General features: G+C 39.7%; 1 protein-coding gene across 3 annotated transcripts in view; it reads right to left on the reverse strand.

Annotated features, from left to right (window-relative positions):
• ccser1 (coiled-coil serine-rich protein 1) overlaps nucleotides 1-25,699 on the reverse strand; it is a 1,276,667-nt gene that overhangs the window by 672,496 nt on the left and 578,472 nt on the right. For all 3 annotated transcript variants that reach the window (XM_072583863.1, XM_072583864.1, XM_072583865.1), the window contains exon 6: nucleotides 18,736-18,949. In XM_072583863.1, coding sequence (XP_072439964.1) covers nucleotides 18,736-18,949 — 214 coding nt within the window. The remainder of the gene's footprint in view (nucleotides 1-18,735; nucleotides 18,950-25,699) is intronic.

The following is a 25,699-nucleotide window of genomic DNA, read 5'->3' on the forward strand; positions in this document are numbered from 1 at the left end:
TTCTTTAGATTTTCCAGTCAGTCTCAAGTTTCCTGGAACAAAGTCTTGAAGCCAGATACCCATTGAGGGCCAGCACTGGGGAAGGTTACAGCCAAAGGCCATGCACGAGAGTCCCTCCAAGCCCACACCTCATGTTTATCTACACAGTAGTGGCCTAGCTCTCCTTGTAACATTTTAATTAAGGTTCTTAAGTCATTGCTGAGACTCTTCATTAAATCATCCTTAGTTACTTACCTTAAGCTACAACAGGATTATTTGATGCTGGAAAGTCTCCAATTGGCCCCCAGCTTTTAGTGCCCTGTTATGGACCAGGTCAAAACCCCCTCAAAACTATATTAAGAAGATAACCTAGACCCCAACATTTTCTTAAAGGCAAATGTAAGGTGTTGCATTCAGGGTGCAATTTGATTGGTTAAGCTACCAAGCTTGAAGAAAAACACACTTTATTCCTGCATTCCAGTTAAAATAAAGACAAAATAAGAATTAAAAAAAAGCTTAACTGTAAATCAATCAAAATACTTAAAAAGATAATATATGTGAACTACCACTGATGAGCTATTCAAAGATAGTAACAACCTATAAAAGCACCTTTGGCAAAGGTAAATTCAGTAAAACAGATTGTCTTATATGCAATATTTCTCCAGTCCAGGAGGAAAGAACATCAAGAGAAAATTCTGAGAGAGAAAGAGAATTGAAGGATTTTGCTATAGCAGGGGGAGATGTATCACAGCTTCCAAACCTCAACAGTACTGAAAGTTAAACTAAAATCTTGGTTCTCTGAGAGCTTGACCACACCCATTCATGCTGTTACTGATGTTGCAATCTCAGAAGAACACCAAAACCTCACAAGGTATTTATTTATAGGCATGAAACAGACCACTCATCACTTCTATCTCAACCTCTCTTCATTAAAAAAAAACCAGGACAAAACATGCCATACTATCATCACATACCTGCCAACCTTCCATCTGTCTTAATTAGACAGGGATACTCATCCCCATTTAAATTAAACACTCATCTACATGAGAAACTTGACTTTAACAGTTTTCCACTGGAGATGGATTCATACAGACCTGATTCCATGGAATTGGGGCAAGAATTCAAACCAATATGAACATATTTTCAGGATTTCAGACATACATATAGAACCCTTTCCTCTTCCTGAGCCTGAGGCTAAAGTTTAACCATCTCCTCCCATACCCAAAACCTGGATTACCTGTGAAAATTACAATCTTTATAATTAAGTTAACTATAAATACAATTAGGACCTGAAACAAGCTCCTTATTGGACATTCTGTCTTTTAGTTTCCTAATGAACAGAGAAATGAAATACATTTAAGCAGTATCTTTCAAACGTCTGGCTGTTTTTAGACAAAAAGTACATTGGAGACGATAATGTGCTTTCACGACTGAAATGTAGGAAACATGACAGCTAATTAGAATATAGCAAGCTCCCATAAACAGAAATGTGATTATGATCAGATAGTCTGTTTTTGAGACTGGGGATAAATATTGACTGGAGAGAATTCTCCTGCTTTCTTTCAAATAATGCTGAGGGATCCATTCCTTTCATTTGAGGGGGCAGACACAATATTTTGTGGAAAGATGGCACGTCTGGTGCCACAACACACCCTCAAAACTGAACCCAGATGTCAGCCAAGATTCTTCGCTCAGTGTTGGAATGAGATTTAAAACAAAGCTTCCTTACTCAGAGGAAGCAACCCAAATGAACCACAGTTAACACCATATCTAACCAGACCTCTCTAGAATTATCAAGGATGGACAACATATGACTGAGATGAAAGATTATCAGCTAAAATACTGTTAGCAGCACCCTAGAATAACATTTAATTTGCAGTTTTAACAAAATGAAAGCTAATGCAGTTTGCGATAGATTTAACATTTGGATTACCAACCAACATAGTGCATGGTGGCAAGGAATTGTCATTTAGTACACACCTGTTTCTGAAACGACCTGCTGGATTAAATAAAGTGCTATATGCTCCACCTCTCTGCTGCTGGTCACTGTTGAAGTCACTTCATGTGGTACTGATTGGCTAATACCCATGAATTCTCTTGCTAAGCTTGAAAAGGTCACATAACCAAATAGAGTTGCATTGGTTACCTTCACTGTAAAACTCATGGTTACTCAAAAATCTAAATCTTCATCACTCCTTTCAAAGGTCAGACTAAAATTATGACAGCAATACGTGCAAGTCAATCAAACTTACCATTTTTTGAGCCTGAAGGATGGTTCCCTTTTCACAGCATGACAAGATAACACAGCTAGCAACCATCTACTATCTGTGATTGTCATCCTTCTAGACAAAGGATGGTACAATACTGCTTTATGTTCCAGAGATAAAGAGCAGTACAAATGCAGTGAAGGGTTATGATCTCGAAAGCACAGCCTAAAAGAGTGGTGGCAACAGATTCAATAGTACTGCTGAAAAGGCAACAGAATAAATGTTTTAAAAGAAAATATTTGCAGGATGTGGAGAAAGATCAAAAGTGTAGCCCTATGAAATTGGATCTTGCAAAGAACTACTATAAGCACAATTGATTGGACTCTTTCTGTACAGTGTGATCCCATATTTAAACATTTCAGCACCAATGAGAGAAACTTGGGTTATGAACTATGACAAACCACTTGTTATTAGCATTCTAAGCATCGATATTCAAAACATGAACAGATACCATCAACAATAAATGAAATACAAGAGAAATGACACAGCACACTGAACAGAAACTCATGGGGCTCAGTGTAAAACAGGAATGGAATTCAGCAGAGATTGAACTGTTTCGAACTATAAAAGGCATAATCCATAATATGAAACAAAACTTAGAAATGTATTTGCTGAGGCAGATGATACTCTTGGATATTGTGTTTAGTGTTGGAACTGTGTTGTTATCAGCTTTGAGGATATTTGCACATGGGTATCACAGATATTTGCATAAGGATGACAATCACAGATAGGAGATGATTACTAGCTGTGCCTTCTTGTCAAGCTGTGGAAAGGGAACCACTCCTTGGGCTCAAAAATATATCCTGAACCTGTTATATTCCAGGGTATTTCGGCTCACTGTCTTATTTTAATCAAAATAAATGAGGACTTTTGACAACAGATTCCTGCTCTTCAGTCACTGAGATGAGTGTGTGGACAGAGAGGGGGCAATTTTCATTGGACTTGTTCTACGATTTGAGCATTAAGTGGATGATCCAATGCATAAAATGAAGAAATTTTAAATGTGGTTGGGTTACAACCAAAATCACTTATAAGTTTATGTTTTCTGTAATCTTTCACACTGGTGTGATACTCAATCCATCCAATTCAGATCCTGAAACAGGGCAAGCTCCTCATGTCAAAATCACAAGTCTATCAACAAGATGACTCTCAAAGTTGCCCCAATTGTGTTCACCTTCTTGAGTATATAGGCATTGGTAGGTATAATTTTAAAGTATGTTTTAAAGCTAATTTTACTTAATGTGCAAAGGAACTGAATATGGTACATCAGCAAAATAGCTCAGTCTTGCTTTTAAGTCATTTTCACTGACAATAAATCAGATTTACTCAAGATAAGGATTGGAAACATTTATGCAGTTTATTTTTGGTCTGTATCCAATTTTTTAAATCAGTAAATCTGCATCAGGTTAGCACTTAAACAAGTCAAGGAAGATATACAAACATAGAGAATTGAACATAATCTATTATGTTGTTTGATTGTAGTACTTCATGGGAAATTTGCTATTATACATATTTTTAGGTGGAAACATGAAACGTAATCTAATGAATGCAATCTCAAGTGTAAAACAAACACAGAATGCTGGAGAAACACAATAGCTCAGGCAGCATCTGTCGAGAGCAGATCCAATATGACTGCTACAGTGAATGTAACGAGGTCAGCCAGGTGAACATCAGAGAATATAAGTTCAGTGATTGAGATGGTTAACCTGGTCCCATCAAGAAGCCCTGGCAGACAGATATAAACAGGAATGTCAGAGGTTTTGTTTACTCTGAGAGATGGCTCTGAGAAAGCCAGACCAGTGTCAAGGACTATGCATGTGCAAGTAAAGGGTGACTTGAAGACAGAATACTAGCCTGTGTGGAGTTATTTCAACCACCACTTACTAGATCATGTATATGTTTCAGTAATGTGTTGCTGGAAAAGCACAGGTCAGGCAGCATCCAAGGAACAGGAGAATCGACGTTTCGGGCATTAGCCCTTCTTCAGGCTTATGCCTGAAACGTCGACTCTCCTGTTCCTTGGATGCTGCCTGACCTGCTGCGCTTTTCCAGCAACACATTTTCAGCTCTGATCTCTAGCATCTGCAGTCCGCACTTTCTCCTCTATGTTTCAGTAATCCAAGGCTAACCTCCTCACTATGTATCATCCCACCATCTTTGCATTAGCTGCAAACTGACTGCGCAACCCTCCTGTATTTAGAACATAGAACATAGAACATAGAAGAATACAGCGCAGTACAGGCCCTTTGGCCATCGATGTTGCGCCGATCAAAGCCCACCTAACCTACACTAACCCACTATCCTCCATATACCTATCCAATGCCCGCTTAAATACCCATAAAGAGGGAGAGTACACCACTGCTACTGGCAGGGCATTCCATGAACGAAATGATTTGTATAGACCACAAACAGCAAGAGCCCCAACAATAACACAAGTGGAACCCCACTGGATATAGATTCCTAGTCAGAAAAAGACCCCTTCACTATCACCTCCTGCTTCCTGCCACTCAGCCAACTGTGGATCCAATTTGCCAAAATTCCTTGGATTCCATGGGCTCTTATTTTCACCATTAAACTCCAATGCCAGTCCTTATCAAAAGATCTGTTGCAGTCCAAGTAGACTATATCAGTAGCATTGCTTTCATCCACACACCTGGTCACCTCTTACAAAAACTCAATTCAGTTGGTCAGACATGACGTTCCCTTAACAAAACAATGCTGACTGTTCTTTATTAATGTCTATCCCTCCCAAATGTAGATTAATTCTGTCCCTCAGAATTGCTTCAATAATTTCCCTACCACTACTTGGCCTGTAGTTTCCTGAGTTATTCCTACTCCTTTCTTGAATAGTGATACTACATTGGCTGTCCTTGAACCCTCCATTACCTCTACTGTGGCCAAAGAGGAATTTAAAATTGTTCCAAGTGCCCCTGTTATTTTCTCACACAATACCTGAGATATATTTCATTCGGTCCTCGATATTTATCTACATTTAAGCCTGCCAGACCACTTAGAACCTCTTCTCTTTCTCTACTAATTTCTGGAATTGTATCACAAACTCTCACCCGATTTCAATATCCACATTACCCCCCTTACTAGTGAACACTGACAGAAAGTATTCATTCAGAATACTACATCCTACAGAAATCCCGACATCCTGTAGCTCCACATACCACCTCATTCCCTCCTTATTCTTTTACCCTTTTAATGTAAGACCACTTGGGATTTTCCTTTACTTGACCTGTCAATATCCTTTCATGTCCCCTTTTAGCTCTCCTAATCTCCTTTTTCAGTTCCTTCTTGCACATTCTAAACTCCTCTGGGGCTTCTGTTATCTTGAGTCCTTGGTATCTACTGTAAACTTCCATTTTTCTCTTAATCCAATGCTGTATCTCCCTCAATATCCAGGGTTCACAGGTTCTGATGGCCCCACCCCTTTTTTAAAAAATTGGAAGAGATGAGCCTTTTACTCTCGATATTTCCCTCTTGAATTCATCCCACAGTTGAGTCAGATTTGCCTGAAAGTATCTACTCTCAGCCTATAGTGAAATGATATCTATGTTTATTAAAATCAGCCTTCGTCCATGTGCTATTCATTCATAATTAGCAGTCATTATAAATCATAGAAATTTGATCATAAATCCTTATACTGATCGAAGATCACAAACTGGGTCCTCAAAGAGAGCTCAAGGGCCCAGTGTAGACATGACTGGATACTATTTCAGAGCTGAACAGCAGCATTTTAAAACAATTTGGCAGGTGAGAGCATTCTTCTTCCAAGATTATCTGTTTGGAGACTGTTTTCTGTGTATAGATGCCCCTAGAAACTGTAATATGGCCAGGGTAGGGGATGGGAAGGTTGGAGGGGAATGGAGGAGGGTGGAGAGGATTCAGGCAGGGTAGAAAGGTGTAAAAATGGGTAAACCAGAGTTACAGAGGGCAGAGGAGAGTGAGGGCATGGTCACAAAGGCCTGTCCTCAACTCAACCAGAGAATCTCCCTGACCTGAGAGAGTCTAGGATTGTGAAACATACACAACTGAGTTGGTATTGTGGTGAGAGGAATATGTTCTCAGAATCATAGAATCGCTATAATATGGAAAGAGGCCATGCATTCAAATCAGCACCAACTTTCCGAAGAGCAACTCATCACCTTTACCATATCACCATAACCATGCATTTCCCATGGCTAATCTACCTAATCTGCACATCCCTGGACACTACAGGGACATTTAGCATGGCCAATCCACCCAACCTGCATGTCTTGGACTGTGAGAGGAAATGGGAGCACCCTGCAGAAGCCCATGCAGACACGGGGAGAACGTTCAAACACTAAACAGACGGTCAGCAAGGTTGGAATCAAATCTGGGTCTCCGATGCTATGAGGCAGCATTGTTACCACTGAGCCACCATACATACTCCCCACATTCAAACACTGTCCAGACCATGATTATTTTTCTTTTATTTTTCTCTTTTTTGGTCTGGAACTGTGAGTTGCAGTTGAGAATTGAACTTTGAGCAACTGTTTTAATAAAAAAAAAGAGAAAACAAAAGATTGACATTTTCTGGAGTTTGACATTGAAAGCTGGAAGAGGAAGGGTAGGAGAGGAAGGAGTAAAAATAGGGAGAATGCAGGGAAAGCATCAGACGTCCCCTCAGTTTGAGTTAACAGTAGAAATAGCCAAAAGTTAGGTTGAGAACGTGGCTTTGAGCTGGCAATTGACCAGCATCAAGAGCAGTTTGAAGTAAACATCTCGAAAGGAAAAGAACATTGAGAAAGACCCAAACGGTTCCATTGAGTTGGCACTGGCTAGCTTAAGAATGAATCCAGAAAACAGACCAACTGTGGTTGTACTAAGAAATAGAGCAAAACATTGGCCAAGAGGTAAGATTTAAATATACTGCAATAAAAAGGGGGATTTTTAAAGGAGAAGTCACTTAGGGCATAAAATGCACCAATATCAGTTATTAAGAAAATTCACATCAAAAGTAATTGTTAGAACTTATATTCTCCACTAGCAAGCAGGAATGCATTGACTGATTTACAGGTCAAAGTATACAACCTCTCAAAATATTAGACCAATGGCTTCTTTATAACAGGTCTTTGTTCAGACACTAGCGAATCCTAAAACAGGCTATTTTGATGCTGAATGTATCATGTCACTGTCAATATTTGATTAGTTTCCCATATCTGATTTTAGCTGTGTAGTCTAAATGGTTCCTTCTGCTGACTTTCAATGAGGTTCTGAAGTTATTGCGTCTTTTTTTTTGACGTGGCGGTTGAATTAGATTATTATTTAATGTTGCCACTGCCTTATAAGAAAATCAGAATAATCATAAACATTCATACACAAGATCACAGAATTTATTGCTGCACTGAAGGTTGAGTATGGCATGTTTCCATTCAACCCCCAAGTGTTGGTGGACAAAGCTGTCAGTATTGTTGAACCGCATGACTTATCAAAATTGTTAATCTAAGTGATACAATTATGGACTACAAAGGTTTCGTCCAATCCAATTCCTCAAGTGCTTCCATCCTGTCCACCTTAGAAAAGCCCTTTTCTTAAAAATTTGTAATTGGTTTTTTGAATCCAGTTGCCAGCAAGACAGCAAGTTTGAAGTCATATAACATTACCCTGAATGACACAAATGTTATTTACCCTTCAAAGCTATCTACAATTATGATCACTAATCCAGAAATTGTAATTGACCTGCATTTTATGAGCTATAACTTAACTAAACGTGTTTGGTTTTGGTGATAGCCAGCAAGAACAGCCTCTTCCTTCTCCAAATACATTGGATGGAAGTTGATGGAAGAATTGTTCCGCCACTATTTGATGAAAATATTACTGGCATTGGAAAATGCATAATCACCAATGTTACGCAATCTAGGATGGTTTTTTCAAGTCCTATCCTTGACTGTTAACTGAGGCCAAATGATGCTAAGTATGTAAGTTAGCTTGCTAAGCTTGAAGGTTTGTTTACAGATGTTTCGTCACCATATCATCAATGAGGGTCTCCGGTTAAGCGCTGATGGTATGTCCCGCCTCTCTATTTATAGGTCTTGGCTTCTTAAGGTGGGTGATGTCATTTCCAGTTCATTTTTTTCAAGGGAAGTAGATAAGATCTAAATCGGTATGTTTATTGATGGAGTTCTGGTTAGAATGCCATTCCTCCAAGAATTCTGGTGAGTGTCTTCATTTCACCTGTCCTGGAAAAAAATTAGAGGAAACATACAAGACTATCAACAATATTCTGACAGGAATAAAAATCACAAAAGAGGAGGAGGATGACAACAGACTCCCATTCCTAGTTGTGACAGTTGAACATACAGTTAACAGAGAGCTTCAAACCAGCATCTACAGAAAAACAGCAAACACAGATCAAATACTTAACCACAGAAGCAATCATCCCAACACCCACAAACGGAGCTGCATCAAGACATTATTTCAATGAGCTATCTCACGCTGCAGCACACAAGAACTACAAAAAGCAGAAGAAAAATATCCACACAATGTTTTCAAGAAAAACGGGTACCCAATAAACACAATCCACCGATTCCTCAGAAGCAAACCCAAACAAGCAGACACAATGCAACCAAAACCTATAGCCAGAATACCTTACATCAAAGACATATCAGAAATGACTTCCAGCCTATTCAGACCCCTTAGCATCATGGTAGCCCACAAACCTACCAACACATTTAAACAGCGACTAATGAACCTGAAGGATCCATTAGATACTACCAGCAAAACTAACATCATTTACAAGATACCATGCAAGAACTACATCGGACAAACTAGCAGGAAGCTTCCCACCAGGATACACGAACATCAAGTGGCCACCAAAAGACATGACCCACTATCATAAGTTTCTATGCATACAGACAAAGTTGGACACCACTTTGACTGGAACAACACACACATCCTAAAACAAAGACACGTACGAGAATTCTTAGATTCATAGCATTCTAACTCCATCAATAAACATATCGATTTAGATCTTATGTACCTTCTCTTGGGAAAAAAAGAACTAGAAATGACATTACCCATTTTATGAAACCAAGACCTATAAATAGAGAGATAGACATACCACCAGTGTTTCACTGGACACTCTTACTGATGATGTTACCTAGTATGGTGATGAAACGTCTGAAAACAAACCTTCAAGCTCAGTGAGCTAACTTACACATTTATCAACAACCTAAGCTACAAATCTTCTCAAAAATCAGTCAAATGATGCTGTTAATCCTGTTGCCTAAGGCAGCTGTTGTTCACTTTCCCTTTATTGTTTAATTAATAAAAATACAAGTCAATCTTTGAATGTAGATTCAAGTTTTGTTTCCTGTGGTTACCTTGTCATTATAAATCTATGTAGCACTGCTAACTACTCTCACTGTTAATTTTGGTTACTGCTTTCTTTCCTGAGAAATGCCTTTGGCTTGTAATTCTTAGCAAAAGTCAAGGTGAAAAAGAATACAGGCCAGTAGTTCTTCAATTTTGGTTTACACAATGAGCTGATCATAGCTGGACAGCAATTGGCTCCATCTCGCAAACTGGGGAAAAGGTGGGGAAAGGTCCGCTTTGGATCCCACCACTGATTGCTGTGATACTATATCTCCGTGTCTGACTGTCTGCTGAGAGGAGTATTTGTTTTAAAATGCTTATCTTGCCATACATTCAGAATTTTAAATGAAGAACATTTAGGCAAGGCACAAATCCATAAAGAATCAAATCACAACAAGAGCTAATGTCCATAAACATTTAACTCAACATGCATCAGGCCTGTGAAACCTAAACACAATCTGCATTTGTGCCTGTGAAATACAAAACTCAATATGCATTGCTGTCTGTGGAACTGTATTTCAAACATCTATCTTGGTGTTTGCAGAACCATATTCCAATTTACACTCATCTGTAGATATGGTCATGCTTTTCCATCAATCTACTAACCAAAACAACAACTAAACCCAAATTCAATATTATTCCACCAAAATGGCATTGTAAACCTCGTGAGATTGCCTCAGAGTGTACTTAACCACATCTTCATGAGGAATTATATATTATTCATCTATAACAAGGTAGTGAAGACTTGGGACTACATTTTTACATTATGGTTTTATCATAGTTATATTGTACACCTTTACAGTACAGAAGCAGAGGGACCTTGGGGTTCAAGTGTCCAATTCTCTGAAGTTGGCCAGCCAAGTTAAAACAGTTGTTAACAAGGCTCATAGGTTTGCAAAGGATAAAAGCAAATAAGTGAAGCTACATCTCTCCTAACTGTTGGTCAGACCGCATTTGGAGTCTTGGCTGCAAGAAGAATGGGAGTAGCCGAGTAACTCTTTCGGGAGCCACTGCAGACACAATTGGCTGAATGACTGCCTACTATACTGTAAAATTATATAACTAGCTTTCAATTCCAGATTTCTATTAACTAATGTTGCACTACTTGCCATGCTGAGATTTAAAAGCACGTTCCCTCAGTATTACCATGTCTAGTGACATTAGCGCTCTGCCAAAGACTCCTTCAAACATCTGAACACACAGATAAGAAGTAACTAATATCCTCTAGGAATGACTACCCTTCTCTGCCAAACATGTCAAGCTTTCCCAAAGTCCTCAATGGAATTCTTGCCAGTTTTCAATTTTACAAGAGCTCAATTAAATGGAATTGCAATTTAGTCTGGGAACTCATATTATAACACACTTATTTAACATGGCATGGCAGAACACTGACCCCTTAGAAGCCTAACAAGCAAATTTTCTAAAGCCTCTCCCACAGGTTTTCAGATTTGGAGCCTCATAATTATATCTAACTCTGAATAGTGTCAAGGTAGGGAGCTTCGGTGAAAAAAAACCTTGTAATCTCCAATAAAACAACTCCCACAGGATCAAGTTACTAAAACACCATTTAAACAGATCAGAGGATGCCTGTAGTGTAAACATAAGGGCAAGGGAAAAAACACTGAACACAGATCTTTTTATCACCTCTAAACAACAAACAAGCACATATGACTAATTTTGCCAGATAGTAATTATAGAGGGAACAACAGATAATAACACACACCAGAGAATGCAAAGGAGTGTTATTCCCTTTCAGGAAGTCTTTCAGCAGACTGAGTCAACTCAGCAAGCTCCATCTGGAATGTGCCATATTGATAAACAGGAAAATCGTGAAACCTGTTGTCAAACATAATTCTTCAATGCTTAGTCTTGCTTCTTTTTCTCAATATATTTTCTGCTGTTGTTAAGAAACCCATGAAAGACAAAGAGGCCCAGAATGGATCTGGGGAATGCATTCTAGGATTGATACCAAGAGGTTCTTCACCCCTGCAAGAGACTCACACTAAGAATGGCTTTTTTCAGACAGTGAATGAAAGAAAACATGCGAGCAAAGAGTCTTGGAAGTGAAAATGCTGGAATATTTTTAGAGAATTCATAGGAGTGGGACTGTCTGGATGACTGAACTAAGTTAAACCAAAAGCTTCAGTCATCTAAAAATCACCTTACGATCTTGTGATAGGAACATATCTGGTAACAACTGACAACATTCATCAACAGGTTTTCCTTACACCATTTTACTGTGAGATATTTGAAAATACAACAGTGCCTTGAAGAAAATGTAATTGGCCATTAATTCTTCTGGTTTATTGAACATCCAACAAAAACAAACTATGTTGCATCTTTAACGCAGATGGAAAAAACCTGAGGTGCTTCACGGGACTGCTGTGAGAAAAATCTTTGATCCAAAGTTCCATGAAAAGATAATCGGGACAGTTACCAAAGGTTTTAGCAAATTAATAGGCTCTTAAGGAGTATCATATTGGAGTTGAGAGATTGATGATATACAAATGGTTAGGAATGGAATTTTTGAGTTTGATGCCAATTCTGTTGAAACAGGTCACCATTGGTCAGGCAACAAAAAGCACAATACTGATAAACTTGCATCAAACTTGGGTATTTAAATCATAAATATAATCTTGAAGCAAGAAAGGAAATACTCTCAATGACAATAAAACATACACAACAAACTGATTTTTATCTTACCATTTTATCGGCAACACAAATAAAAATTTTTAAAGTTCACAAAATCTCAGGTGCATATTGAGATTATAAGCCCAATAATGTGTGTTATCCATTGTTTATTTACAGACATCTTGATTCAACCAGTTCAGATATTTATTACACACTTCTGGAACAGGTAGTAGTACTGTTCTGGTTCTGTTCGCTGAGCTGGGAATTTGTGTTGCAGACGTTTCGTCCCCTATCAAGGTGACATCCTCAGTACTTGGGAGCCTCCTGTGAAGCTCTTCTGTGATCTTTCCTCCACCATTTGTAGTGGTTTGAATCAGCTGCTTCTGGTTGTCAGTTCCAGCTGTCCGTTGCAGTGGTCGGTATATTGGGTCCAGGTCGATGTGCATATTGATTGAATCTGTGGATGAGTGCCATGCCTCTAGGAATTCCCTGGCTGTTCTCTGTTTGGCCTGTCCTATAATAGTAGTGTTGTCCCAGTCGAATTCTTGTTGCTTGTCACCTGCGTGTGTGGTTACTAAGGATAGCTGGTCGTGTCGTTTTGTGGCTAGTTGGTGTTCATGGATGCAGATCGTTAGCTGTCTTCCTGTTTGTCTTATGTCGTGTTTTGTGCAGTCCTTGCATGGGATTTTGTACACTACATTGGTTTTGCCATGCTGGGTATTGGGTCCTTCGTCCTGGTGAGTTGTTGTCTGAGAGTGGCTGTCGGTTTGTGTGCTGTTATGAGTCCTAGTGGTCGCAGTAGTCTGGCTGTCAGTTCGGAAACGCTTTTGATGTATGGTAGTGTGGCTAGTCCTTTGGGTTGTGGCATGTCCTCGTTCCGTTGTCTTTCCCTTAGGCATCTGTTGATAAAATTGCGCGGGTATCCGTTTTTGGCCAATACATTGTATAGGTGTTCTTCTTCCTCTTTTTGCAGTTCTAGTGTACTGCAGTGTGCTGTGGCCCTTTTGAATACTGTCTTGATGCAACTTCTTTTGTGTGCATTGGGGTGGTTGTTTTCGTAGTTCAGGACTTGGTCTGTGTGTGTGGCTTTCCTGTATACCTTTGTGGTGAATTCTCCATTGGGTGTTCTCTGTACCATCACGTCTAGGAATAGGAGTTGGTTGTCCTTTGCTTCCTCTCTCGTGAATCAGATTCCTCTGAGTGTGGCATTGATGATCTGGTGTGTGTTCTCTATTTCTGTGTTTTTAATGGTTACAAAGGTGTCATCCACATATCTGACCCAGAGTTTGACAACAGAGGACACCACAACACACACCTGGGTTAGAAACCTCTCCCACAGACAGCTCTCAGACACGGAAAGAACAATACTGGCCAAGGGACTCAACTACAACCACAGGGACGCCAAGACAGCAGACTTCCTAGCAGCACTAGAATGCACACTCAGGAACAATGGACTGACAGAAGAGATACAACAAACAGTGAGACAAAGTATCGTACCTCTGATAACAAGGAAAAGACAAACACATAACCTCAATACCAAGGAGAGGGAAGCACTAAAATCATTAAGAAACGATAAGAACATAATCATACTACCAGCAGACAAAGGCAGAATGACGGTCATCCTGGACAAAGCAAACTACATCCAAAAAGCACAACAATTACTTGCAAATACCAACACCTACCAAAAGAGGGAGTTTGACCCCACCCCACAGCTCAACAACAGGATAAGCAGCACACTGAGGAATCTATAAAAAAACGGACAGGTAACCAGGTTTGACCTACAAAGAATGAAACCTGAAAGCAACAAAACCCCCAGATTCTATGGACTACCTAAAGTGCATAAACCAGACATCCCACTCAGACCCACAGTATCACTACCAGGGACACCATCACACAAACTCGCAAAAGAACTACAGCAGAGACCGAAACACCTGATCAGCGGATCCCAACACTCTATACAATCAACACAGGAATTCTTGGACATCATCAGAAATATACACATAGACAAGGAAGAAACCATGGTCTCATTCAATGTAACGGCATTGTTCACCTCTATCAACAAAACCCTAGCCAGAGCAACAATAGCCAACCTGCTGGACATACAGAACAGACAATAGGACATTGAACCTATCAACAAAGACGGCATACTCAAACTACTGGACCTGTGCCTCAAAACACATTTCACACTCAACAACCAAATATATGAACAAATCAACAGTACACCCATGGGCTCACCCATCTCTGGACTCCTAGCAGACGCGGTAATGCAAAGATTAGAACAGTCTTACCGCAAATTCAACCCAAACTCTGGGTCAGGTATGTGGATGACACCTTTGTAATAATTAAAAACACAGAAATAGAGAACACACACTGGATCATCAACGCCACACTCAGAGGAATCTGATTCACGAGAGAGGAAGAAAAGGACAACCAACTCCCATTCCTAGACGTGATGGTACAGAGAACACCCAACGGAGAATTCACCACAAAGGTATATAGGAAAGTCACACACACAGACCAAGTCCTGAACTATGAAAGTAACCATCCCAACGCACACAAAAGAAGTTGCATCAAGACACTATTCAAAAGGGCCACAGCACACTGCAGTACACTAGAACTGCAAAAAGAGGAAGAAGAACACCTATACAATGTATTGGCCAAAAATGGATACCCACGCAATTTCATCAACAGATGCCTAAGGGAAAGACAACGGAATGAGGACATGCCACAACCCAAAGGACTAGCCACACTACCATACATCAAGAGCATTTCCGAACTGACAGCCAGACTACTGCGACCACTAGGACTCATAACAGCACACAAACCGACAGCCACTCTCAGACAACAACTCACAAGAACGAAGGACCCAATACCCAGCATGAGCAAAACCAATGTAGGGTACAAAATCCCATGCAAGGACTGCACAAAACATGACATAAGACAAACAGGAAGACAGCTAACGATCTGCATCCATGAACACCAACTAGCCACAAAACGATACGACCAGCTATCCTTAGTAGCCACACACGCAGATGACAAGCAACATGAATTCGACTGGGACAACACTACTATTATAGGACAAGCCAAACAGAGAACAGCCAGGGAATTCCTAGAGGCATGGCACTCATCCACTGATTCAATCAATAAGCACATCGACCTGGACCCAATATACCGACCACTGTAACGGACAGCTGGAACTTACAAATGGAAGCAGCTGATTCAAACCACTATAAATGCCAGAGGAAAGATCACAGAAACGCTTCACAGGAGGCTCCCAAGCACAGGAGGCTCCCAAGGATGTCACCTTGATAGGGGACGAAACGTCTGCATCACAAATTCCCAGCTCAGCGAACAGAACCACAACAAGCACCAGAGCTACAAATCTTCTCAAGGTAGCAGTACTTCTAGCTCAGAGATAGAGGCACTACCACTATGCCACAGGAGCCCCTCTACTGTTAATTTATAAAACACAATTGCAAATTTGTCACATCTGAGCCCTGAACATGTGGTTAATACATTGGGAAACACTATGCAAAGATCAATTTCAGACAGAACAGAACAGATGCTGACCTGCAATGTTACACAAGTTGCCTGACCTACTGAGTATTTTGAACATTTATTTTTTTTTGTTATTATTGTACGAACAAATTCAATTCAAATTAAACCTTGGCTGGAAACAAAACTTAATACCCCTCCATGACTCAGATTTTCAGCTCATTTTTCTCCCCTTAGCAGCTGGGTTGACAAACAACTTTCCTGAACAATAGAGCTTTCGCTCTCAGAGGACTCTGTCAACCATCAAAGGCCATCTCATGTTGGAAAATACAGATACCATTGAGAGGATTCTATGCTTCTGTATCTAAGGGAAATTGCTGTGTTGAAGAAATAAAACAGTGGTGAGAAGCAGAAAGAACACTGAACGTTCCAAACAATTCAATGTGTCTGTGGGTAGTTAATATTGTGAGTAAAGCAAAAATATATGAATGACAGCAATGGATAAAAACAAAAACCTTTACTTCTCTTGAAATTCTACCTTTGTTTAGCAAGAATGCTAAGTCCATCACCCAGAAGAGGAGACTTATATTTCTGGTAATGGAATAATCAAATGTGCAATGATAACCTTCTGATATTTTGCAATTACTTAACACCCTCGGACATAGAGAATTAATTATAGGTACTATGCTGACTGTACTTTGAAACAGCAATGAGATAATACCTCAGAAATTAAAAAGAATACATCAATGGGTGATTTTCAAATAGGAGGCAGTTTGGTTTTCTTGGGGAAAAGGAAAGTCAACAAAAGATTGAGCCCCCAGGATGGCGAAGGAATGGAGCAAGATGAAGCAGAAAAGATTCTAGGATGATGTCAAGTTCAAGTTACTAGGAAGGATCACAGTGAACATAAAATGTACAAAGAAGCACAAAAGGAAACATACAGGGATGAGGCAGATGTTAGTGGCTGGCTGAGAATACATCGAATAACTTTTTAAAAGTTCAAACTTTACGTGTGTGGGTATGTTGATGGTGAAAGAATTACCACAGCAACAATGGGGCTGATCAGCATAAAATAGAAAACTTCAGATAAAAGCATAAGACCTGCCTGAAATCCAAAGTGAGAACTTTATATTAAAGCTTATCAAAGAGGTTTTCAGTTAACAAGGAGATTCCCTGAATATTGGATGAGATAAAATAGAAAAATAGGTGACACAGGAAAACTGGCGAGACTCAAAGTCACCTATTCCTAGGTTGCTAGGGGAAGTAAAGTTGGACATTGCAGTCTAATCAAAACCTTTCACTCCACCTCTAATAGAGCAGTGGTTTCAAAGGGCTGGAGGATTGCAAATATTACATCCTTGTTCAAAAGACAGGTAGGAAGATTAATCTCAGACAAAGCATCAAAATGTTACAAGTAAAATTCAGGGAGAAAATTAACAACCACTTGAACAATCATGGATTAGCGAAGGAAAACCAGCATGATTCTGTTCAAAGAAAGGAGCACTGAATTAACTTGATTTTTAAAATTATTACAAAGTGGGTGGTTGAGGGCACTAGAGTATATGTCTATACAGGCCTTCAATATGTTTTTGATGAAATATAATGAAATGTTTGGCAAAATTGAAGCCCATGGAATAAGAGTAGCAGTAACAATATGGATTAGCCAACAGATAGAAAACAAAAAACTGTACTGAACTGCTGTAGTTTATTTGGTGACCAGAGGATATTATACAGTGGCATTCAACAAGATTGAATACTAGAATCACTGTATGCTTTTAAACCAAAATGTTAATGACTGGGTTTGGGAGATACATAGCATGGTTCAAAATCTGTGGTTGACAAAACTTGGAGGCAACAATAACAGATTTAATCAGGACACTGGTTGTTAGAATGGGCAGACACCTGATACTTGGAGTCACCAAGTATGAGAGTCAGGGAGTTAAAACACTAGCCCAGCCTTAGTTGACGTACACTGCACAATTCTGGACAGTACATCACAGGAAGGCATTCTGGCATTGGAGAGGTGAGAAAAAAAATTTACAAGAATGGTTCCACAGTTCTTCAAATAGGTTGGGTGAGCCGAGTCTACTAGAAAAACTCAGCAGGTCTAAAGACTTTTCATAGAACAGAATTCCTATCGCGTGGAAGCAGGCCATTTGGCCCCTCTGAAGAGTACCCCTTGCAGACCCATTCCTCTACCCTGTTACCCATGACTAATGCATCTAACCTACACATCCCTGAACACTAAGGAACTAAGGAACTAAGCATGGCCAATTCACCTAGTGCTTTATCTGCAGCACTAGGTGGTTGTGAGAGGAAAGCGAAGCACCCAGAAGAAACCCATGCAGACATGGGGAGAATGTGCAAACTCCACACATACAGTCACCGAGGCTGGAATTGAACCCGGGTCCCTGGCAATGTGAGGCAGCAGTACTAACCAATGAGCCACCATTCCACGCCACATTCTGAAGGAGGGTCACTGGACACTGCCAGACCTGCTGAGTTTTCCTAGCAATTTGTATTTTTATTTCTGCTTTCCAACATCCACGGTTCATAAGTTGCTGAAAGCTAACATACAGATGCAGCAGTAGCTAAGGGGGTTGTTCTTTACAGCACTGAGAATAAAAAGAGATTTGATAAAGACATCTAAAATCAAGATTAGTTTGAGATGAAGTAAACAAAGTGAAAGTGTTTCCAGTGATTGTAGAGTCCATAATTAGAGGCCTCAGATTTGAGAATAATTGGCTGAAGAACTTGGAGGCAAGTTGAAGAATTATTTTCTATTCACAAAATGATATGAATTTGGAATATATTTGGATTCAAAAATGAATTTGCTAAATAGTCAAAATAAAACAAAAAAGAAACAGGTTTGCTTTTCAATGCTTGCATTCTATAGGTACTGTTCAACCTGCTCTCCCATATCATTGGTTCAACATTCTCAGTGATTTTATTTTTTCTATTTCTGAAATAACTCTTGCAAACTTGCATATTAAACTTGGAAAAAGAATTCAGTGAGTACCTCCTGGAGAATCCTCTTCAATTTGAGAAGCATCGTCTTTACTGCGGTGCAGTCCTGCATCATCAACCTCAAGGACATGGCTTCCAGACCACCACCAGGCTCATCCTCCCTCAGAAGGGACCAGTCTGAAGATGCAGCACTTAGCCAGTGGTTGTACCGAAGAGGTCTAGATTCACAAAGCTCACCTTCTTTTGAAGACTGGACAAATGGCAGTCTAGGAAAACAGAAAAAGTATGCATGATTGATTATGAAAACTATTTGGAGCAATGCTTTGACTAAGTAGTCCAGTCAACCTTTTAAAACTGCTCCACCATTCATGAGTGATCATATACCACAATGTTATTTTCCCATGTTATCCTCAATGTTATTAGTAAGTCAAACTCTCTCAATTTCTCTCTTGGACGAACTCAATGACTGACGTGGATGGAGAATTCCAAAGGTTCAGCACCTTCTGAGTAAAGAAACTCCTCTTCATCTCAATCCAAAACAGTTTATCCCTGATTCTGAGACTGTGACCACTGGTTCTAGGTCCCCAAGAAAGACAGCACAACTTTTCTGTATCTACCCTGTCAATTCCAACTAGAAGTTTCTAAGTTTTAATGAGATTACCTTAATTTTCCTGAAGTTCAAAGAATATAGATCCATTCTTCTCAATCTCACCATATAAGGCAATTTTGCTATCCTAGAAATCTCCATTGCACTCCCTCTAAAGAAAACACATCTACTTTAGGCAATGGGACAATAACTGCACACAATATTCCCAGTATGGGCTCACCAGCTTCTGTACATTTGAAGCAAGTAATCTTTCATTTCGTACTTAAATTTCCTAGCAATAAAGGCTTTCTTGCAACTCCCCCCTTAGTTACTGCACATCTGTTCATTAGTTTTCAGTGACTTGACAACAACAACATTCAGATAACTTTCAAGATCAATACTTTTCCTAATCTTAACATTTTGGAAATAATTTCTATGCTCATTCCTGCTACCAAAGTAGGTAATCTCACATCCACCCATTATATTCCATGCGCCAAGCTCTTGGGCACTCACTCAGTCTATCCAATCCTATTGAAACCCCTTGTGAAGCATCTTCAAGCACAAATGCCCATCTAGCTTTGTGTCAACTGCAAAATTAGATATATTAATGAACAGCTGGGGACATTTATTCTAACAGTACTTGACTAATTAAAGCCTGCTAACCTGAGAATGAGCCATGTAGTTCCACTCAGTCCTATTTTCATTAATCAATTCTCAATCTAGGCCAGTATACTGCCCCCATTCCATGTGCTTTCATTTTGTTTACATTTTGTTTTGTGTGGGAACTTATCAAAAACCACCGACATTCACTGGTTCTTCCTTACCATCTTTGCCAGTAACATCCCATTTACAAGCATATTGCCAGGGTTGGAGGATTTGAGCTACAGGGAGAAGCTAAATAGACTGGGGCTGTTTTCCCTCGAGTGTCAGAGGCTGAGGGATGTCCATAAAGAGGTTTATAAAATCATGACAGACATAGACAGGGCAAATAGACTAGGTCTTTTTTTCTGCGGATGGTGAAGTCCAGGACTAGAGGGTATTGGTTTAGGGTGAGAGGGAAAATATTTTAAAAGGGACCTAAGAGGCAACTTTTTCATGCAAAGGATGGTACATGTTTGGAATGAACTGCCAGAGAAAGAGGTGAAGGCTGGTACAATTACAACATTTAAAAGGTATCTATATGGGTATATGAATAGGAAGAGTTTATTACGATATGGGCCAAATGCTGGCAAATGTGATTAGGTTAATTTAGGACATCTGGTCAGCATGGACAAGTTAGACCGAAGGGTCTGTTTCCGTGCTGTACATCTCTTTGACTCTAACAAATTCAATAAACATGATATCTCATTCATATATCCATGTTAACTCTGCCCAATGGATCATTTATTTGCTAGGTGTCCAATTATTACATCCTTTAAAACAGATTCAAGTAGTTTTCTGGATGACTGATATCATGCTAATAGGCCTGCAATTTCCTATTTTCTCTGTCTCTACTTCCAAAATAGTGGGGTTACATTTGCAACATTCCAGTCTGCTAGAAACATTCCAGAATCCATACTTTATTTTAAGAGGTGATCGCCAATGCATCTATTATTTCCATAGCCACCTCTTTCAAAACCTTTGTATGTAGATAATTGGGTTCTGGGGATTTGTCAACTTCCAGTCATTTTAATTTCTTCAATTCTGCTCTTTTATTAATTTCTTCTGGTCTTTAATTTCCACTTGTTACGCCATTGCTTTATTACAAACAGGATTGCAACACATATCAGGCCAATTGGCAATGCTGTTCTATCTCCTCATTTATTATCCAACATTTACCAGAAATTGGACACCAGTTCGACTGCTTCAATGTTGTGCAGACAGTTGTAACATAACTGTGGTTTGAGGACTTCAGTGGGATTGGAGGGGGGGGGGGGGGGGGGGGGAGAGGTAGAACAGTGGTAGCATCCCTATCTCTGAGCCAGGAGACCTAGGATCAGCATTTAAACAAGCTATTTAACAAATGTGAAATGACCTGCAAAGTTAACATGCAGAGTTAGAACTCAAATCACATTATGAACTAACTACATAAGCTACAGAAAAGACAGAATAGCAAACCTTTAGCCATGGGTGAACATGATAAGTACTTTTGTGCTAATCTGTTGTACAGTAACTCAAACATGCTCTTATGACAAAAATCAAAACTTGAAAATGTTTTCTTCAACCTTACTGCTGTTCTGTACTTTAGGAAGGTGAACAGTGCTCACATCAAAAAAAAGGTAGGCAACATTTCCTGCTAAAGCTTTAGTCATATGAACGCTCAAGCCAAAACTGAATCATGATAGCAAACTATATTCTCATAGCTCACATCTGCAGAATGCTAATATAGTGCAAAACCAAGTCTCTCTAGAAAATATCTGCAAAGACCAAATGCCACAATAAATTAATATCTTTTAATTTAGGGAAGTCAATATCCAACACTGGACTAAATGCAAGTTACAACGCAAATAAGTTACAAGATGAGCAGAGCTATGATGTGGAGGAGCTGATGTTGAACTGGGGTGGATAAAGTTAAATATCACACAACACCAGGTTGTCTTTCACTATAAATTCTGTGTCCTATGAACCTATCCGACAGCTACCTGAAGAAGGAGCAGTGCTCTGAAAACTGGTGCTTCCAAATAAACCTGTTGGACTATAACCTGGTGTGGTGTGATTTTTAACAATGAGCAGAGCAGCACTGAAAATCTCTGTGCTTTCCTGTCTATCAAATGCTTGATGCTATGCTTTCACATGATTGAAAACTTTGTGAATGATGAACTAAGAAGAGTGTAAGCACAGTCATAGCTGCAGGCTTACTCGGTCCAGCTGTTAAAACTTTACACAGATTCAAGTGGAAATACAGGACTTTTCAGGTTATGTAGGCAGAATAGATTTCACCTGAGAAATGGACATCTGTTCTAAGTGCAATGCTGACAATAGAATTTCTGGATTCATCTAGAATCACCTTTCCACCTTCTTCTTGATGTTTATCCACTCTTGCTCAAAGTGTTATTTGGAAGATATTGGCAAGTAGTAGTATTGGCATCATCTTTTTTTAAGTTCATCCAGAGAATATAGGCATCGCTGGCTCGTCCATCATTAGCTTTTGCCCATCACTAATTGCCCTTGAGGAAGTGGTGGTGAGTCACTTCTTTGAAATGCAGAACATGGAGGGAAGGTGGGGGTTGGGGTGGGGAGGTTCAGGTATGGTCACAGTTAGTTGGGTACTTACAGAATTTTGACCCAGCAGCACCAGTTTCAGGACAGAATGGATTTATTTGGTGGCACATTTGCAGGTTGTGATGTTTCAATCCTTTGTCCTTTTAGAGCTAGAAGCTGCAGATTTGGAAGGAACACATCATTCTACTTTGTTTAGCTTAGATGGCTGTATGGCTGGCTTGTGATGCCAACACTACAGAATCACTTTCCATACCAACTAAGGTTGCTATGAAAGTCCCATTTCTCAATTTTGCCCCTTACTTGAGACATCATGAGCCTCAGGTTAAACCACCAACAGTCATTTCCCTCTCATGAGAGAGCAACGCTCTGGCACTATGGTGACTTTACCTTAATGTTAATAATTAACATTTTACATTGTGATGAAAGGTTGTTGTCAGTGGGAGGTTTTCCTAGGTTTGTAATTGAGGAGAGGGTGTTATGAGGAAAATTGTAACATTCAGGAAACATGGTTACTACATTCAATCCTGCCCGGGAGTAAGGGCAGGACTTGTGGTAAATTTTCAACAGGTCAGTCAGAACATTTCAAAGGTTTTTAAACAATTAGTTTTTTGTCAGAGGGGAGCAGAAGGTTGTTAGTCAATCTGAAACTTAAGAAAAAAAAGAGATGAGGCATCTTCCCAAAAAGACAAGTGCCATACCAGGCTCCAAACAATTACGATGTCTGGGGTGTGGTGGAGGTGGGACAGTTTGGTTTAGGAGTCAGAAAAATAGCTAGGACATTTGGGGCCTCAAGTAAAAAGCTTTATTTTCTACCATTAATGGCTCACAGCAGCATCGCTTGGTACAGCTGAGGATGATTGGAATTTAGAAAAACCCAGGGTAGCACCACCTTGTGAAGCAAGCTGTCCACAGGCAAACTGGAATTGTGTCCACAAGCAGAACTGGAGTACAGTCCCCAGAATCTTTTTTTTGGGGAGGGGGGGAAATCAGGATGGAAGCAATCACTGAAGTAGTCCACAATTGAGAAACTTTATGCAGAGTATAAATCATCTGTGTACATTATCATGTTGTATTTCATGAAAATTACATTCATTACAACTGACAATTATTCCTGTTTAACTAAAAATGTCAGACATCCCTTTTCTCTCCTCACATCACATCAAGCAACTGTTGCATGATTCCAACAGTTTTCTCCACATTCACTCACCCCGACACAGAATCCTCAAAGATGTTAGGAAAAGTTAACAGGTAATTCAGGATGGCATACACTGTAGATGCTGTGCCAAAGTGAACCAGGACATCATGTACAAGATTTCCTTCATTACAACCAAGTCCAAACTGTCTCAGGATTCTGAGTCTGTCAATATTATTCTTGACCATCTGTTCCTCTTGACATACAACAGTTTTGGATTAATTACCAAGCACATAAAAAGCAGATTTAGTGAACTTCTTGTATCAGCTGTGTATAGTCACATGTTTTCTTATGGAATACAGCATTGTCATATTTAAACACATCGTTTACTGTTTGATTAAACAGACTACAAATTGAGTTTATGCAAGCATTTTTCCATCAAAATGATCACAGCTGCTAAAAGTACTTGTGGACCTGATGTTACTGCAAGTCAAATCCTTTTTAAATCGAAGTGTTACTTCCTTTTGTTTTAAATGTATCTCTATACTCCAGAATCAATATGTTTACATACTAGTTTCCCACCTATAGGAAGGATGTTGTGAAACTTGAAAGGAATCAGAAAAGATTTACAACTATGTGACCATGTTCGAAAGGTTTGGGCTACAGCAAATGGCTAAAAAGGATGGGGCTGTTTTCACTAGAGTATCAAAAGCTGAGGGGTGACCTTATAGAGTTTATAAAATCATGAGAGGCATGGATAGGGTAAATAGACAAGGTCTTATCCCCGAGGTGGAGGAGTCCAAAACTAGAGGGCATAGGTTTATTGTGAGAGGGGAAAGATTTAAAAGGGACCTAAGAGGCAAGTTTTTCACACAGAGGGTGATGTGTGTATGGCATTTGATGCCAGAGGAAGTGGCAGAGGCTGGTGCAATTACAACTTTTAAAAGGCATCTGGATAAAATATGAATAGGAAGGGTTTAGAGGGATTATGGGCTATGTGCTGGCAAATGGGACTGGATTTATATAGGATATGTGACCGGCATGGACGAGTTGGACTGAAGGGTCTATTTCTGTGCTATAAACCTCCATGACCTTCTGACTCTATGACAGCCTGGTGAATTGCTCAGTTGCTGAGTAGCATTGCTGCACAACAACAACTTGGATATTCCATTCAGCAACTGTATCTGGGCACTCTACTTGAGATGAGGAGCTCACTTAATGTAGGATTGCAACTATGAAAAACTTGCTAACAATTTTGATGCACTTTGCACTCAAAGATGCAGTACAGTAACTCACCAACGCTCCTTTGATAGCACCTTCAAAATTCACAACTCTGCCTGGACGAACAAGAGAGCAGCAGATGCGTGAGAACACCACCTCCTGCAGGTTCCATTCCTGCTTAAGGGCTTTTGCCCAAAATGTCAATTTTCCTGCTCCTTGGATACTGCCTGGTCTGCTGCGCTTTTCCAGCACCACACTCTTAACTAATCTCCAGCATCTGCAGTCCTCACTTTCACCGAATTGTTTTTTAAAGCTGACCATTAATAATATTTACAGAATGACCCGGAACTCATTTGTACTCTTCCCATTCAGGAATACTTTGGCTTCAGTTAGTACCTCTGGCATATACAGTTGAGACTTGGATAATCTGTGGTCCAAACCCTGTAACTCCATTCATTGATGAGTGAAACTGAACTGAATTTTGCAGCTATGACAAATTACACCATCTTACCTACGTTTTAGACAATTAAAATAAATTGTCACCAGAACGTAATCATATCTCCCTCCACCTCAATCTATAATTGCAGTTTTTCAGCCAATACATAAAAAATACCAACAGTTACAGCAGAGACAGGCCATTTGGCTGCAACAGGCTTGGTCAATATTTGTGCTCCACTGAAGACCAGAAGTCAGCCATTTAGCCCATCAAGTCTGCTCTGCCATTCAATGAGATCACGGCTGATCTGACAATCCTCTACTCGATTTCCCTGCCTTTTTCCATAACCATTGATTCCTTTGCTGATTAAAAATCTGTCTGTTCCTCTTGAGAAATTAAGATCTTTTAATTTTCTTTAGCAAGTTTAACAGGAAGTGCAA

This window comes from Chiloscyllium punctatum, chromosome 14 (genome assembly GCF_047496795.1).
Source record: "Chiloscyllium punctatum isolate Juve2018m chromosome 14, sChiPun1.3, whole genome shotgun sequence".
NCBI lineage: Eukaryota > Metazoa > Chordata > Chondrichthyes > Orectolobiformes > Hemiscylliidae > Chiloscyllium > Chiloscyllium punctatum.